The 18650-nt window shown below is 40.7% G+C and overlaps 1 protein-coding gene across 12 annotated transcripts in view; it reads right to left on the bottom strand.

Annotated features, from left to right (window-relative positions):
- The window catches only part of SUPT3H (SPT3 homolog, SAGA and STAGA complex component), a 308388-nt gene that overhangs the window by 33823 nt on the left and 255915 nt on the right, over positions 1-18650 (bottom strand). For 6 of the 12 annotated variants that reach the window (XR_001874457.1, XR_001874454.1, XR_001874459.1 and 3 more), the window contains exon 12: positions 10999-11084. Coding sequence is in view for 6 of the 12 variants with exons in the window: in XM_017813123.1 (XP_017668612.1) it covers positions 11043-11084 (42 nt within the window). In the remaining 6 variants the exon portion in view is untranslated. Of the gene's footprint in view, positions 1-9307; positions 11085-18650 lie in introns of those variants that run through there. The other 6 variants (XM_017813121.1, XM_017813124.1, XM_017813125.1 and 3 more) reach the window with 2 other exon arrangements.

Genomic DNA, 18650 nt, shown 5'->3' with positions numbered 1-18650 from the left:
GAAAACACCTTTTTATACTAATAGAATAAATCATGTTCTCAACACCTGGAGTTTACACCAGCCAACCTGTAATAACGTATTAATGCATAGCAGTTGCACATCCTGTTACAGAGCAGCAATAAAATGGTGAGGGACCCAAGGGGACAGGTTTTAGCACCAGCACGACTTGCTGGCAGCTGCAGATCACCACTCCCCAACAGTGCAGCTGTACCTGCAGCACCACACCACAGACCAGGGACTTGTTTTCCTTCCTAGATGTCCATGGGATTTTATATTTTTTTTCCTTCTTTCTTGATCATACAGACTTCCATTCAGGACAATATTATTATTTTCAGTCTTCCTTTAAGAGTGTGCTCTAATTACACCAACTATCAAGACTGTTTCAGGTCAGATGGGTGGCAAATGATGCCCCTGGTCCTTGAAAATGCAGCCATGGTGGCAAGATGTCCCATCCCTGGAAGTGTTCAAGGCCAGGCTGGATTGGGCTTGGAGTAACCTGGTCTAGTGGAAACGTCCCTGCCCGTGGCAGGGGGGGGTGGAATTAGACAATCTTTAAGGTCCTTTCCAACCCAAACCATTCCATGATTCTATGATTCTACATACTCAGCAATGTAAGGGTACTTTGAGTAGCCTTCAAGGAGAAGTAGGTGGAAAAATGGATCACTTTCTTCCTCTCAGAGGTATTCCATCCCCATAGCATCAGGTAGATCTCAGTAAATTGGTTAAGCACAGGTCGAGGTGGTGCTCTGAAAGCAGCACCTTCCTTTCTTAAATGAAAACCTGAAATTCTGATTTCAGCCATGAAGCTGCTGCTTCCAGGAGGAGACTGTCGTACATTTACAAGTATCATCAGTCAAGAAAACTCAGATATTACCTTATGTGTGGTACCTTTACTATTCAGCAAAAAATCAGAAATCTGGACAGATTAAACCAGAGACTGTTTTGATAACTATGGAGGGTTTACATGAGATCACATTTTAATCCTTTTGCTTTCTATTGTGTAGATTATAAGAATTGTGTCCAAACCACTGAGGAAACTCTGAGCCAGTAACTGCCTTTATCAGGACTCACTGTCTTCCTAAGGCACTAAAATATTTGGGGTTTCCAAATCAGAAGACACAAACTCAGCACTGGATAAAGCAGCTGCTGTGTTGGACTGATCTCTCTCCGTGGAAGAAGAAAACCAGTTTTGCAAAGCTGTGGTGGTCAGTTTTCCAGTCACAGAGCTATTGCAGCTTCCACACCATCATCTTTTCAGTTGACTTTTGAGGCCTCCAGGCTTCTCATTACCATTATTATCACAACTATTTTAAAAAGACTGGGTCCACAAATTCATTCCCATGGTACAGCTATAATGAATTGAGGCACTGAGAGGTCTGGATGGGAGCCCAGGTCTCCAGAAAGCCATTTCAGTGCCTTCACCTTCCACATGTGTTGGTAAGGGGGGTAGGAAAGCATCTGCTTTCCCTAAAAAATAAATTAATCAGTAAATGTGCCAAATCTGATATGATGCAAATTCAATATAATACCAAATGGACAAACAGCTAGTTAGGAAAAGCAGCAATGGCCCTTATTTCTAGACTTGGAGTGATATCACCAACGATGTCTTTGACAAGGAGGTAAACAGGAAAAGCTGAGTTGGCTGAAAGTCTAAGAAACAGGGAGGGAAAAGTCCATGTTTACCACATGGAAAAGGACAGACAAAGGCAGCACAGAACTGAATGTTATTTTCAACATTCCCAAAAGGGGATGAGACAGGATAGAGGGTTAAAGACACAACAACACTTAAAAAAGACTTTAAACAAGTACTTACTAGTGTTTCTTTCTGAGTGGATTTGACTCGGGTTCCCTTTGTCTGCACAAGGAAAGGAGAGAAAGAACCACCAGCTCCTGGCATTGCTGTAGTGGAAAACTTTGCCAGATTTTGCCTTTTTTCTTATCCCCACAGCAAAACTTTATCCAACCTGAGAGTGGTCTGATGCTCCTCTGAAGATAAACTCCCAAAGACATGTACATGTGTTTTCTGTCCCCACAGCCTGACAGCTTTCCTTCTCTGGAAACACATTAGGATTGTTCTCCTCAGAGTTATAGAGACAGTCACTGAATTTTGATGAAACAGTTGATCAGGAACTGACAGAACGAGGGTGATTTATTGGTTATCTGGGACCCAGTTCTGCAATCAAGATCAATATGAAGTCATTGATAATATGGTAATAACTCTCTCAACAGGCTGAGGGAATGGAGGGTGTTCAACCTGAAGAAGAGAAGGCTCCTGGAAGACCTCAGAGCCCCTTCCAGTGCCTAATGGGGGCTCCAAGAGAGCTGGAGACAGACTTTGGACAAGGGCCTGGAGTGACAGGACAAGGGGGAATGGCTTCAAACTGACAGAGGGCAGGGTTAGATGGGGCATTAGGAAGAAATTCTTGGCTCTGAGGGTGGTGAGGCCCTGGCACAGGTTGTCCAGAGAAGCTGTGGCTGCCCCATCCCTGGAAGTGTTCAAGACCAGGTTGGACAGGACATGGAGCAACTGGGATAGTGGAAAGTGTCCCTGCTCATGGCAGGGGGTTGGAACAAGATGGTGTTTTAAGGTCCCTTCCAACCCAAACCATTCTGTGATTCTACAATGGTTAATGGAACACAGGCAGCAGGGTCCTGCTCGGTACCCATGAAAAACTGCCAATATAAAAAAAAAATCAGACAATCTAGTGCTTCTGAGCAGAACCTGTGCCTCCTGTGTTCTCATGACCTCAGTGACTTGACCAGAGATTTCATACACTGCTTTATCTGCTGGTTGTCACATCAAACCTGGCACTGCAAGACAGACTTGGTTGCCACAAGTTGTGCTGCAGAACTGGTGCTCCACGAGCACAGCGAGGAGTCAACTGCCTTCCCCCAAACCGAAAACACCAAATAGCACAACTTCAGACTGGATTTCATGGGTCCCACTTGGCAAGGAATTCTTTCTACCATGCAAACAACAAGATACAGCCCTGGGTGAGCAGAAAACCTACACTCTGAGTCATGGAGGGGTGTAACTCATCCCACCAACCGCCAGAAAACTCCCAAGCTCTGCACTTGCAGGCTGCCAGTTGCTGATTTGGGAAATGCTCCATTGGGGCTCACTGCTTTTCCCACCTAAGCCTCAAGAGCTACCATTGAATTCAGTGGAAACAAAGTTTGACCCATAAGATGTGCACTTTTTGTAGGGGAAAAAAAATATACGTCCTTTCCTGGCATAAGTTTGTATCACTACAGGATTCAAAACATATGAGATGATTTTAACTTTTTTTTTTTTAATATATATTACATGCAAATTGAGGGACTATCTCTGACCTTCCAAGCAAAGTTGAATAGTAATGGTTTTAGAATCCATAAATTTTTGGGTGTCACTTACTAGTAAAATGTTGGATAGGAAAAACAGGGGGAAATAGCCTATCCATATGAAAACAATAATCATGTAATATTTATTGTCTGGGATTGAAATGTTTCAAATATTCAAAGCAATAAAACGTCAGGAAAAGCTGGACTTCCTGATGTAAAAAGGCCATAAATTTCTTCCTTCATAAGACACAAGGAGGGGGGAAAAAAAATCAATGTGACATTTTACGCTAGAGAAAGAAAGAGAAAAAGAAAGAAAGAATGAAAGAAAGAAAAGAAAAAACCCACATACTTAAATCCAAGTTAAAGCAGTGGAGAGCCCCCAGAGGGCACAATCCACTTACCTTTGGGAGGCTGCAGGAAGGAAATGGCAGCCAAGAGCACAACTCATGTATTGTAAAATATAAGGACATTTCAGAACAATTTAAGGGAGCAATGAGGTATATCTGCAGTGTCCGGCTCTGACAACTCCCTTCAACATTCAAGAGCTATAAAAATGCCTGCTGTTGCCCTCAATGCCCAAACTGGGGGCTTGTTCCCAGCCCTTTGAGATCTCTCCCTCTCAAACCGTATTTTGTTGACTTTAAAAAATCCCAACAAACCACTACCAACAAAAAAAGCAACTTTCAAATTTAAAAATGTCTTTTACATACAGGTCAAAGTTTTTTTTCCCAAAAATTAAGGAAGTTTCGCAATCTCTTAAAGATCCACAGTGTGACATTAAAACTTTTTGCAAGAGAAAAATGACAGACAGAAACCAAAATTAAATTACTTCTAGAAAGTAAAAATCTTTTATCTTTACAAGAATAAAATACTCTTTGCAGAGAGAGGGAGGCATCAAAACAGGGCTACGTTTGCTTTTGGATTTGTAAAAGCAGAGCTGGTTTTTGGAATTCAGTCTTCATGAAAAATCTGAATATATATATATATTCAGATTTATTTAATATATATGCATATAAACTAATATATTTTCTATGCTTCTTCTGCTCACCTATGAATAAAGTTTTAATAACAGGCTCTTTAAGTGCTGCATTAATTTTGCACTGCCTTCAGGACCACCAAAGAAACCAACTAAGATGCAAAATCCCTTCAGACCGTGCACCACAACTACATACCAAAGTGCACATAAAACAAGCCTCAACAAAATAAAAATGAATCCAGCATCATCCACGAGCCCAACTTCAACACTGTAAAAAAGCACCTATAAAAACCAGCCGTGGCAAAAACTGGGAAGGTTTGGACCTTGGCCAAAAATTCAAATGTTTGGCTGCTTGTACCAAATTTTATCTTCACAACCATAACATTGGGAAGACTGTAACCTGCAAGTGTGGCCACTCCTCCTCTCACAGTCCAGTCAAGACTTTCCTTCTTCTCACTGACAGTAGCACACACTCGATCCCAAGGCAACATTAATTTCCTCCATAAGCCCCATTCCCAGACACGAGGATATTGTCCCTCTGCTTCACAGACACCTGTCCAAAGGGGTTTAGCAGGGATTTGAGCAACTAATGAATATTTAAACTCCAGAGTCCTTGTGGAATAATTTTCACACTGCTCCCATTAACTCATGTGTGGATGGAGCATTGGCCATTTCTTCTATGATTTTGTTGCAGGGACAACATTAATTCTCTCTCTCCTGGACACACCAACAGAGCAACGTGGGCTAGCTTAAATAGCTGAGCAATGTGGGCTAGCTTAAATGGCTACAACTATCTTTTTGGGTACTGTGAATAAAAGTGATCAACTCAGACTCCGTTCCAAAATACATGTGCCCTTAGAATGTGAAAGGTTTTTAACTCAGCAGTCAAAAACAACAACTGCAGAGGACAGAGAGCTGTTTACCACTGTATTGGTTCTGAAACGTGACCTCATATGAGAAATAGCTATTCTTAACTATTTCACTGCCACAGTTCTGATCACCAAAGAGTGGAAATAATCATGATGTAACGGTCAAACAGGAAAAAATAAATGTATTTTCTCAAGTGACATCGGGCTGAGTCCGGTCAGATCAAGATTATTTCATTCTGTCTTACCTTGGAGTATTCAGTGTTGTGGTTCTTGATCTTCCAGTGGAAGAATCTGTCATGTTTTTCCTCTTGGGCTTGTGCCTGATTTACACAGTGAGGAGACCAGTGGGATGCTCATGAGTTTGAGAGAGACTTCAAGGTTCACCTCAGCTTGCTGTACAAGTTCAAGCTCTACAGGAGTCATGTATCAGTTTTGCCACCATCCCAGACAAGATGAGTAAGAGCAGCACCTTCCATGGAGAAACTGCCAAAGATGCTTTCCCAGGTGCTCAAAGTACTCCTTAATAATTGCTTCCATTTATTTGTGTTCTGTCTACACCAAAATCTACTGAGCAGTGAAAACTCTGCACTATGTTGATAACATTCCAAAACAGAGGAACAGAAATGCTTTTAATATTAAAGAAAGGACAAGGTGACATGGAGAACACTAAACAGATCCTGTCTAATTTAATAAAATTAGTTACTTGAAGCTGCAAAAAATTTGTGCACAAGCAGCAGATTTAGTCACTGGTGAGCAGCAGACACAGGATAATCTGAGCAAGGGAGCTCAGGGGAGAAGCTTGGCTGGAGCCTTTCTCCTCTGAACACCTTCCTTCTCCTTCTGCAGCCATGGTTCAGATTTGTTTTCACCTCAGCTTGACATACAGTTGTTGCCATTTCATTTGCAGATCTGAGCAAATCATGTCAGTACAAGAAATGCAATAGTTTTGGAGAGGTTTTTTTGTTTTGTTTTGTTTTGCAGATTAATTAAATAGTTATGGAAATAAGAGCTAAACAGAACTGGTTTGAGCCAACTTGCTCTATTGGCTGTTCACTATCTGAATCCTGCTACAGCTTCTGATATCTTACACCTTCTCTTCTCCCAGGTCTAGTTCCAGGCTGAAGATCAGCCACCACCACTTCAGTGGCACTTCATTATGTTCAGACCCAGTTCATTTATGAAAAATTAACATTTTACTTTATCTTTGTCAACACACATCACAGCTGCTGCCTCAGTTAAAACAGAACATTTATGTTTCTTAATTGTGTTTCTCCTCTTGCTTCTTGCAGCTCTGAGGCACTCTGCAAAGGCAGTTTGGGAGATGAAGGTAGGAACACACTGGCAGTGCCAAAGTAATGAATATGTTCCTCGTGGTGATTTTTGATGCAGAAATCCAGCAGAGTGTGGAGGAGGCAAAGTGCCCCACAGTCCATGTTTTGGTGGAGACGTATCATTTGTGTTTCTGCACAGGGTCACTAAGTGGCCGTGGCACATCTCAGCTGGAAGGGTTTAAAGCTTTGAGCCCTGGACTGGGTCCAAATTGAGTGGTTGCATTCTTCCACCCCCAAATCCCCTCGTGGATCCAGTTGGAGGCTGCTTTTGCCCCTTTCTCTCCTAACCTGCAGGGCTGGTTTATGTGCTGACACACCTATTGCTTTCACTGCAGAGGGAAAACAATTCAGAACTGAGGGCATCAGTATGGATTTGGGAAACCCAGGTTTTCTGAAACACCCCAGGTTTCCCAATATGGAGTCATTTAGTCTCCCATCATTTAGTCTTTCTGCAGAAGAAACAGAGATAACAACACATTATTATTGTTTTAAAGTGGTGCTGTGGGCAGGAACACATGGAAACCTGTGAGACACTCAGATATTACAGTAATCAAAGTCATATAAGGACCAAATTGACAGATCACATCTTCACAAAACCAGTAAGAAAATCTGCAAAGCATCTGGATGAAGACAAGTCCAGAAATATACAGATATTGGTATAAGACTCTTGTGCCAATATTTCTGTCTGATAGGAGTTAAGATGAATTATCAATCACAAATAGAGAACTATAAAATGTAAAATGAAACTGTATTATTATAATCTTAGTTCTTGATTTTCCTTATTTATCTTTCCAGCTCTCTTCCACTACTAATCTATCTTGTTTAAGAAAAACGGTATATAAGTATAGTGGAGCTTGATTACTGAGAATGGCTATTAATGTAGTGTCTCAGAGCACTCTCTAGACAGTTAAAAAGCTTTTAACAGTAAAATATGAAGGTTTCCTTCAAATTTGCAGTCATCTGCCTTCTAAAACTTTGTTTCAGTTGCCAACATTTCAGTGATTTATAGAAGCCAAAGTATCTGATTTTTGTCTCCCCACAAGAGATGAGAGCTATTTTTTCTTATTATTTTGTAAAGGCAACATCATTATCTTAAGCAGAAAAGAAAAAAGTTAAGGGCTACATTAAAGATACAGCCTTCAAAATAATTTTTAAGGTATCTGGCCTTATTTAAACCATCACATTTACATTCAATTCCTTCAGGGATGGCTCTGCTGCTTTGCACTGGCTCTGTGCCCTCTGAATAAAGCCCTGGATTTAATGCATGCCACCACTGCCTTTCCCTGGCTGCTTGAGGTGGATATATAGTAGAGGCATAAAAAAATAGAGGTATAAAAAGCCCAACCTTGGACAAGATGATTCACTCAGGCAAAAAAAAACCCCTCAACCCTGTAACTGTTTAAGTTTCAACTAGAGGTTAGACTTGTGATTAATGTCACTATCTATTCATTCTTAAATAATTATTAGAAGTGTTTACGTACTATGAAACATTCTGTATGAGCTGGATGGTAAGCTATAAAACATTTTATGAGATCTACTCATGGCTGATGGCAGAACCTTAATACAACACAAAGGTTAATCTACACTCAAGAAATGCCAAACCCCACTTTTTTTTATTCTCCCCCCTCAGAGAGGGTGACATTTGACAAAGAGGAGTGTGCTCTGAAAATGTAGGAGGGCACATTCTGCAGGGTCTGAGTGTCTCTGGAGAAACACAGAGCTCTGTCAGCTTCTCTCGATTTCCAGAGGACGGTAAAACTCTTCTAAAGGGTTTTATTCTCTCCAGAAAGCCTGAGAAATGAGATGAAGCCCAACCAGAAATTTGTGTTGTGGCTCCATCACCTCTAAGAAGTTTTAAGCTGAATCATTATCCCTGTTTTGCACAGGGACTAAAAATCTGAAAACTGAGGTAGTATAACCACTGACAGCAAAACTCACACTCCCTTTTTACACGGCCTTATTCCTACTGAAATAGATGTTTCCCTTCTTCAGGTAACTAATGTGAAATAATCAATATCACCTGATCCAGTCACTGTAAATCCGGGCTAAGAATCAAAATGTTTTGCAAGTTGAAATTACACAGGAATCAAGCTATTCATATGCAGCCATTAACTGAATCTCAAAACGATTTTTATACATATAATAAAAATGCGTAGCACCAGCTCAAACACACATCTCTGTTTCTGCAGCATGGGACTTGGTGCTAAGACACACTCCAAACGCAGCACGAGTATTACTGGCTGCTTTTTTTGTTTTAAACAGAGTAAAAGAAAACCCCGAAGACAAGGAGAAAAAAAAAAGTGATTACTTCCCAAAATAAGAATAAACTGGGTTAGTCCAAGATAGGGAGACACAACCTACTTTGTTTGACTCTAAATTCAGCTCCCTGTCTTGTGCAGAGAAGTGAAAGGTTATTATATGGGTTTACTGGGCAAACACAGATTTTATAAATAATTGCCTGTCAGGCTGTTCAAGATAGACAAACATACAGCAGACCAACAAAAACATGATCTGTCATATTTCTGAGAGAAATGTATGTTGAGTCTTCATTCTCTGGGACTTTAAGTAGACCAGTAAAAAATAAGTGCCAGTATTTTTCCTGCTTATGCATATTTTAAAATGTAAAATCCGGGAGAGATACAGCTACAGAAGGAATTTTGATTCCAGTACCCAGTGCCTGAAATGGTTTCTTCTGTCTCTATCCCTGCATATCGAAACCAAATACAATAAATGCTGGTGTCCTTTTAAAAAAGTCTGGATGTTTACAGCAAGCGTATAATTTTCCATGATTAAGGATGCCAACAAAAATAAAGAGTGATGATAAAAAGAAAAGTTTAATCATACATTTCAAGAAGCACAGATGGAGCATCAGAAAACTTCCCCCTCCCCTCGTTTAATAGATGGCGTTGTACACGTTACTTTCAGTCCTTTACACACAGATAATTTCCAGAAAACAGAAGCAAAAAGTAGGCAAAAGAAAAAGCAATTTATGAACGTCAGTAATATTCGATGCACAAAGTTCACTTTTACAGTATTTTGGTTGCAAAGAGACATTTTGCTGTTTATTTAAAAAATATACATATATTTAAAGTTTTTGCGAGCAGGTCCAGGAGAGAAGGACAACAGAACCACCTACGAACGACCACAAGAGAGTAGAGCAGGAGTAAAAATTAAGACCTCACACGCTAAGCACAAAGGAGGAGGACGGCTGCACTATATAAAACTAATATTTTGCTGATCTCCTGTTGATCCCTTGAGTGTTCTGTATCAATTTGAGGTTTAAGTTGGATTCCAAGCCTGGCTGAAGCAGACCCTGGCCCATGGGTAGCACAGGGAAACCAGCAGGACGTGCCTGTAGATCCTGGTGATGGGCTGAAGCACGAGCGCTTTTCTCTGGTCAAGCATCATCGTGGTCAGCTCTATATTTGTACAGTTTTATGGGAAGAAATGAATGTGTTTGTGAGGCCAGCAAAGGCTGGAGGAGCAGGGGACGGGAAGAAGCATAGAGGGAGGGACTGAGATTTAAAAAACAAATCTTGAAAACAAACAACGTTACCTAAAATATGTTTAAAAAAAAAAAAAGGCAAAAAGAGCTCGGTTTCTTCTTTAACCAAATCCAACAGTAATGCTGCCTTTGTCAACAACAGGGACAACATCTGCTTCCTGCAGCAAACGCTGAGCAAGTACATAACGTTAAGCCTTTGCCTACAACCACTGAGACAGACACAGTTATTTAAATACTTTAGGATGTATTTTTCCGAATAGGGGCCCAATCCAGTGCCACATCACTGCAAAGGCCTTCTTAGATTTCAGAGAGTAATGACTTGAGCCTTAGGAGATGCCAACATTGAGAATTTGGGGGTGACCGCTCAGCCTATCCTTGGGTCTGCAAAAAGTCAAGGCTCTCACTGGCTAAGTTCAGTTTACTTGAACTTTTCTCTGAATATCTTTGGGTCCAAACTTGTTATTACTGTCATCAAAATCCCCTCACTGGATTAAACTGTCTGAACACTTAAATCAACAAGAGAAACAACTAGAAATTAGTGGAAAATAGAAGGAAATAATTTTTATTTTTGTAAAAATCACAAGGAAAACTATGTAACCTTAATATAACCTATATAAACCAACACAACCCAGTCTATCTCTGGCCTCTTCCTGCCCCATCCTGCTTTAGAAAAAAACATCTTTTGGAGAACACACAGACTTCCAAACACTTAAATAAAAATGACATGGCAGTCAGAAAGAGGCTGACAGCAGCAAGTCCCCTGCAAACTCCAGCATTGTCTGAGCTGCATTCTTGTCCACCTACACCCTATCCCAAACATCCTGCCATTAATTAGCTAAATGTTCCAGCTAGTAAACAAGAATAACGACTGAGGGGGCTGGAAAGAGAGACAGAGACAGCCAGCAGATAGTCACAACAAACCAGCCCACTCACTGGTACATGGAGACATTGGAGCTTGTATTTTTTTTCCTTCCATGGAGGGGAAAAGAAAATCACCTTAATATAACACTGTCTTTCCTGTTGCTGCAGCCACATCCACATCAGCAGGCGAGAAAAGTCATCCCGTTCCTGCGGTAGGCACTCTGTCAGGGAGAGAGAAAATCTGTAATGAATTATCACATCAGCTGAAACAAGGCAAGGAGGCACAGAGAAAGGCAAGGCTTTCTTCCTGTTTTGTAGGCTATTCTAGCTGCAATCTAATAATGTACTTAATCTGAACATTTCTGGTGGGGAAGCTATAAGCAACCACTTTGTCTATTAAAAAATCAATGTGGTTAACAAGTGGTTAGTGACTCTATTTCAGGAGAGCAAGAGATAGGCAAAAAATGTAACATCCTATTTTGCTAATTGCCTGCAAAATAGATGAGGCCAAAAATACACCATTCTACTGAATCTGTTTGTCCTTTATAGGTATGTGTTCTCTATTCACCACGTTCAAGAATAATTTCTAACTTATCTGAATAGTCTAAAAATTATTAAATAATTACAGTTTTCCAAACTTAATTTATAGTCTGAGTCTGAAGTTATGTAAACAGACACTGGTATAATCCCCACCACTCCAAACCCAAATTAATCTTAAAGACCCTCTGGTCAGTATGAAATAATTTGATATCCCATATATTGTAACTTGGGCTCAAGTGTTTCCAATGGTAAAGAAGCACTTGAGAAAATAATTTTAAAAGATCTTGTGACACTGTCTCCCTAAAATACTTTTCATGCATTTTTAACAGCTCTTTCTGAATCAATATAGGAAACTATGCCTTTTTATGCCAGGCACACTGGAAACCCTATATTTTGAGGGGATATTCTCAGTTCAAAAATGCCTTTTTTTAATATTAATGGTATCTTTAAAAAAGCAGAGGAGTTTAAATACTTTTGCTTTATTTGGTTCACCTTCAGCAGTCATCTAGTTTTAAAAATGAAAATACAGTCATCTATTTCATTACATTAGTGCTTCGTCAGATTTATTTTGTACCTCTTCAGCCTAAGCACTTAGGAAGTGCCATATATAACCACCATTTTTAGTGGCTCTACCAATTTCCTAATTAATTTCAGCCAGATCAATTTTTCCCCTCTTAAACTAGAATTAGAGTAACATTAGGAGTAAAGGATAACCTCAAACAACTTTGGATATAAATAGTATTTGTACTGAACGGTAAGGAAATCATTTCAAAACCAGCAAGGATGTATTCAGACAGACATTTTACAGACAGCGAATATGCAAAAGGAAATATGTACAAGATGTTCATTACAGCATCCTCTACATTAACACCACACTCCAGTACAGAGATCCAGCAGCACATGGCCTTAAAATCAAAGAGCAGAACATTAACTCTGGGATATACAGCCAGGCATCAGACATGACAGTATCACCACAAACAAAACACAAAATAAACCCAAAGGCTCTATACTCAAACATGAAATGCCCAAAACAGACTAGCCAATAACTTTGAAAGGATCCAATATATTCCCACAACCACAAGCAGCAAGTCCAAGGCAGTTTGGATGTGCAGCTTGCCCAAACCATTATGGCTGGCATTTGGAAGTCGATGCAAAAGTAATGTTTTTAGCTCCTTGACCCTGATCTTTTTACAGAGCTTTATAACCTGAGTGACAACCTTCAGCACATAAACAAAATATTCAGGACTATTGTACGGTTTGCTCGAAGTTAAATGATCCCAAGTGTAAAGCTGGATCTACATGAAAGATAAAGGGCTGAATTTTGCAAAAGGAATTTTGGTTGCAAGGCAAAGTTGGGCTTGGCTGGGCTCACCTGGGAAATAATGAAGTTTAACATTTTCCAACACAGGCAGTGTTATACAGGCAGTTGTATCCCTGCAAAGGTCATTCCAGAAGCCAGTTTCAGCAGAGGGAGAAGAACACCTTCAGAGAGTTGGACACACCCACAGGTCTATATTTAGCCATATATTATAACCAGTGTGGCTATAGTTAGGATTGAAAACTATTTCCTACTTCACTCCTCGTTTCACATACTTTAAACTTTCTGAAACATTTGCCCTTGGGCTGAAGTTTCCTCTGCTTTAATCTCCGCTTGAAGTTCACTTTCTCTGGAAAGACCAACTAAATTCCTGAAGCAATTTTGAAGTTTAGCAATAATGAAAATAAAACAATTTTCCTTCCCGTGCCAGAGAAAGTGATTCTGATATATGCATATTTTATTATGGAATTTAACCATAAATTGAACCATTTTACCCAGAAACCATCCTTGCCTTCAACCTCAGCTTAAAGGCAACTGTTTTGAAAATCAGTATTTCAGAGTTTGGTTCATCCCATTCCCTAACAAGATAACACTTCATCTCATTTTGATACATTACTAGATAATAAAGGTTAACCTCTGAAATGCTTTTATGCACAGCGAAACTATTTTACAGTCATCCCATCATCCTGAGTTATACCAGATATCTCTGAGATTTATACAGCCGAATTTGTGATACTGAGAGACAGATCTTTACATGCCAAGACTTGTGAAGAGAAACAGCAAGATGTTTTTTATAAAACTTGCATGTGTTATGTGCCCTTGTAAGAGAGTCTGGATGTATGTGGCAGACATTTAATGTGGTTGGAGATAACACAGAGGGTTTGGATGACACTTCTGGGTTCTTTATGCCACTTTGGCAGTATCCAATTTTTATTTATTTATTTTTTTTTAAATATGATTATTTGGCTCAGAATTACAGATAGAGGATGATGTAGACTCTTGATGTGGGATTAAAATAGCTGTACTCATTTTGCTGGATATGTCTTGCTGTAGCCCAATGTCAAGAGGTAACATAAGCCCATGATCCCTTCTGGAGCTCCTTTTAGAAAAGTGTCTAGTGCATTCAAATTTTTTGCATGTTCTCTTAAAATTTACTGTCTACCAGCATGTGCTTTGATTTATCCTGCTGTGGGCTGAGTCTCTGCCATGGCTGAAGGTCCATCAGCCTCTTACTGTACCTGTCCTGTGTGCTGGTGGTCAAAGGACCACCTTTTAGACATGGGGAATCACTGAGCTTGGCACAAATTACACAGTTCACCTTCCCAGAGTGGCTTTCCTGCTCCGAAAAGCTGATCTAACCTTATTTGGCCAATCTAACTCTCACAGAAACTTCTTGCTCCTTGCTATTGTATGACAAGATTTTGCCTCCCCACTTCTTTGAAGGTGAAATGACAGATTGCTGCCATCCAAAACCAGAGACTACACAGGCTGGGCCGAAGTGAAAGCATAAACAAATTTTCATCTTGTTCAGGCTGCTCTTACCACTGGCTCCTACTTGAGAGGTGTGATGATTTTGCTGCTTAGTCCTCTACTTCCCAGTTCTACCCTGATCCAGTGGGTGGCATCCCTGCCCATGGTAGGGGGTTGGAACTAGATCTTTAAGGTCCCTTTTAACCCTCACCATTCGGTGATTCTATCCCATCTGTGGACCTTCTGAAGAACCTCCTCACAGCTTCTCAGGAACTTTCTGTGTAGGAAACCTGCCTTGAAAAAGTTGCTCCTTCAAGTTATCAAAGCACATTGTACTCTGATATAAGACCCTCTTTGGGAATGCTATTGTTATTTAATAAGTGAAGGCAGGGTTTTTTTCAACAATCTGAAAGGAGGTACAATGAAGCAGAAAAGATGAGCAGTGTTCACTGCTGTCAGTCACTTAGAAGCAAGATCGTGGTTTGCCCTTCATTTGATGAAAGGAGGGAAAACTAACAACTTAAAAAGTCAAAGTGGTACAAGAGGCCTTGGTTAAGGAACTCCTCAAATTTCATGAAAAATCACCCTGTTTCTACTCTCTTTTGTTTGGTCCCATTTCTCTCACGTAGTGATAGCCCAAGGCATTGTTATTATGAAGGCACACAAAGAACCACTGCATGAAGATGACAGCAAAACTCCTGTCCTCACAGTAGGTCCCATGAAATGAAACACGGCCCTTTTGAACATGACACTGTGAACTGAAGAGTTCATAGGACAAGATATACTGCGATTTAGGACTAGAGGGAATGGTTTTCAACTGAAAGAGAGTAGGTTTAGACTGGATATTAGGAAGAAATTCTTGGCTGTGAGGGTGGTGAGGCCCTGGCACAGGTTGCCCAGAGAAGCTGTGGCTGTCCCATCCCTGGAAGTGTTCAAGGCCAGGCTGGACAAGGCTTGGAGCAACCTGGGATAGTGGAAGATGTCCCTGCCCATGGCTATCTCTAAGGTCTCTTCCAACCCAAACCATTCTGTGAAGCAATGATTTACAGAAACAATCCCAGACAAAACGCAAGATGTGTGAGTACTCCTCAGTGAGGTAACAGATTAAATTAGAAAACTAAGGCTTCTGAATGGGCACCTCAGCTAAAAACGGTTTCCAGTTAACAATTTACACTAGTGCACAATTTCGCAGCTGTAGCATGATGGAAAAGAATAATTTTGGCAAGAGAAAGAAACAGCTGTGATTTTTGAGTGGGCTGATGCTTAATTTTTATTTGAGATAAAATTTGGAAAGTCTGGGGTAAAACACCTCCAGCGGGCACCCGAGACACTGAAGTTTATTGGGCCAAATCCTCCATTGGTTTAAGTCTGCAGTTCTGCTTACATTGAAGCACAGTGTCATACTGCAGGTCTGTTTTATCACTTAAGAGATGTTAAATCCTGAATTATAGGTCCTATGTAAGCGAGTTACAGAACAGCATATATAAAACTTGGAGTCTCCCTTTCTTGGTGTCCTCCTGTATGTGTGTGGGCAAGTGCTTTAAATGCAGTGCATAAAGTGGAACAGCAGACAGAGACACCCAAATCAAAGAGCAAGCCCTGGCTGAACTTCATTAGCAAACATAAATGCAAATAGGCACATCTTGTTTGGGACGTGCCATGGTCCTTTCTGCCTTTGGCAATTTTACTCTATTCTCTGACATTTGCATAAATGTAAATCGAACCATATGACTTGAGCAGGTTTATGACAGGGGAATCATATGCAAAACTCCTTGCCCTTAAATAATTATCTTCATGCAGCCTTACAATGGTACTGTGAAAATCAGGGAGGGTTGGATCTCAGACAGTGAGAGCCTTTATTTAAGAACAGTGGAGGGAGCCCTGCCCTTTAAATAAGAGACATTCTTGGATCAGACACTGGCTGGCAGGATGGAAAAAAGGATGTAGCATTAACTTTCATTCCATTCCAAATAACCTGGAACCCATAAACCACCAAGATTCTCTAATTTTAAATCTACTCCTTTTCTCCCTATGTCTTCTTTCCATTTTATTTGGGGAATGTTAACTTTGAAATTTCATTAGCCTGCCATAATATCAAACAAGTCACCCTGGACAGATTCATAGCTCTCTGTACATAAAAACATCTACATTAAACCCCCTGTGATTAAAAGGTTACTCCTCTAATTTTTCCCAGCCTGCATAGACAAACCACATGCAAAGAAGTGTCAGCTTATTTAGAGATTAAAATAATAATTAAAGAGGCAAAGTATAAGCAACATTGTTTAAAAAAGAAAATCCATATGTTGTTTAGAATTAGTTGCTTCTGTTTAGGTTTAAATAAATTTGTGTGGATATAAACTCTCTTTATTAGAAGTGCATCTATGTTACAAAAGAAATATTATGGATATTTCTCTCTCCAATTTAAAACAATAGCACTGAAGGCTCTGATTCCAAAAACCCATCTTTAATCAGTAGCCAAAGCACAGATGTCTGATATTACTCAAAGGATGAGGGAACGTTTTATGTATGTAACATCTAGTTCATGGTCAATAATGAGTAACACATCCCAAATATGCATCTGTGGACACCCTGGTTCAGTACATTATGAACTTGTACAATGCTTTGGGTGATCTGCCCTGCTGTATCAGTGAAATCTCATGGATTCCATTTATGACGAGGGCAGACCGATGTGTTGACAGCTACAGCATCCATTTATCCACACAGGACCGGTCCCTCTGGAAGCACAACCACACTGGTGCTCCCGCCAGCACCCGAGAAATCACAGTTCAGTGTAAGAAACACCAACAACGCCATTCCTCAGGTCTGCTCCCAGAGTCCTCAGCCTGAGACACCAGGGACAGCAGCAGCTTCCATGCCATGAGTACCTGCCCTCCAGGAAGGGGGTTGGGATCACCACTGCACTTCATGTAGGTGCCCACCAACATCACATGCCGATAAAAGCCCTTCTCCGGTAAACCACCCATCAACAGCTTGTAACAAAATGCTTTCCAGCAAAGTCAGCTCTGGGCTTTGGTTTACCTTTTATCTGCCAAACGGCGTAAACTTTTTCAATAATCACATAAAACTGGGCTGCTGTGTCCAGGAATAAGATATATCCAGGTTATATCATCCAAGTCTGTTAAGGAACATAGTCTAGATCTCAACTATCCAACTTTTTTTATTATTGTTCTATGCCTCTGGGATAAATGACATTCCCAAGGCTGATGGAAATGTAGGATCACTGGAAAACAAGGACCAAATGTATTTCTCAGACACTTCATGCAGTACCACCAGTGGACAGAGAGCAAAATGTAGGGCTTGTACTGCTGCCCTCCAGCTCATTTGGCCAAATTTGCAACGCTGCAGTTAACCAGCAAATGCTGTTCTCAGGGCTCGGCTGGTGTTGTAAGAAAGGAAAACAAGGCAAAAGGATCATAGCTTCTGTTGCAGTAAGAACTGGGGTGTGGGAGTGGGGTACCAATGTCTGCCAAGAGAAAAAAAGAACAAAATTGGTGGGGAGGGAGGGATCATTTTAAGTTTCTCAGAGGGTACTGTAAACAGTGGAGAAAGAAGGAAAAAACAGAACTATAAAACAATACTTGGCAGCCAGCTTTGCAAAACAAACATATTTTCACAAAGTTCTTCCCATCACTGCCACCAGCTTTAATAGACTTTATTTGTCTGAGACCAAGAAACCGTTTTTAATTGCCAGAGAAGAGGCGATGCTGCTTTGCACACTGATAGAAATTCCTACTTCTACGGCACATTGCTCTCCGTTCACAGTCAGGGAGAGGAATTCCTTCCCCCAGGCTGCAAAACCTGTAGCTGGGCTCCATCACCACTATTCCATGGACAGAGTCAGCTGCTTCTCCTGTGGACCAAGTCGAAATCCAGCAAGTTACTACTGCCATGGGTCTAATGGCCCGTAACTGTCTGTCTAAGATGTGCTACTGGCAAAGCACACAGCGGGTCTCCGTGAGGCACCAGACCTTGATGGATACAACCTGTTGGACCCCAGCATAACTGGGAAAGCTTAATATCCCCACCACAATGGCCGTGCAGTGGTTCCTGAGGGTCCCTGATCTCCTCATGAACACTGCAATTAGTTCACTTGTAATTTTATCACCTCAAGTCAAACTGGTCAAAACACCTTGAATTGCTCAGGGGTCAACCTTTCCTCTTCTGATGTGTCTCAACTCGCTGCTGTAGCTGTACAGCAGCTATAATGTACTCAAGGCAACTTTATTATGTCTGAGAATGAAATTAAAACTAGAAGCCTTGAGACTTCAGGTATAGTTGGATACTGAAACCTCTGGTTTATGACTCAGGGCACTGCACAGTCACAGCACTCCCATGTGAAAATATACCACTAACAATAAAAACTCCTTCAACCTGAGAGTAATCCTGCATGAAACCTGGATGGCTTCTGGTCTCCAAGGATGACTTTTCTTGACTTTTT

This window comes from Lepidothrix coronata, unplaced genomic scaffold (genome assembly GCF_001604755.1).
Source record: "Lepidothrix coronata isolate B3197 unplaced genomic scaffold, Lepidothrix_coronata-1.0 Scaffold39, whole genome shotgun sequence".
Taxonomy (NCBI): domain Eukaryota; kingdom Metazoa; phylum Chordata; class Aves; order Passeriformes; family Pipridae; genus Lepidothrix; species Lepidothrix coronata.
This window is presented reverse-complemented; position numbering and strand designations above follow the sequence as displayed.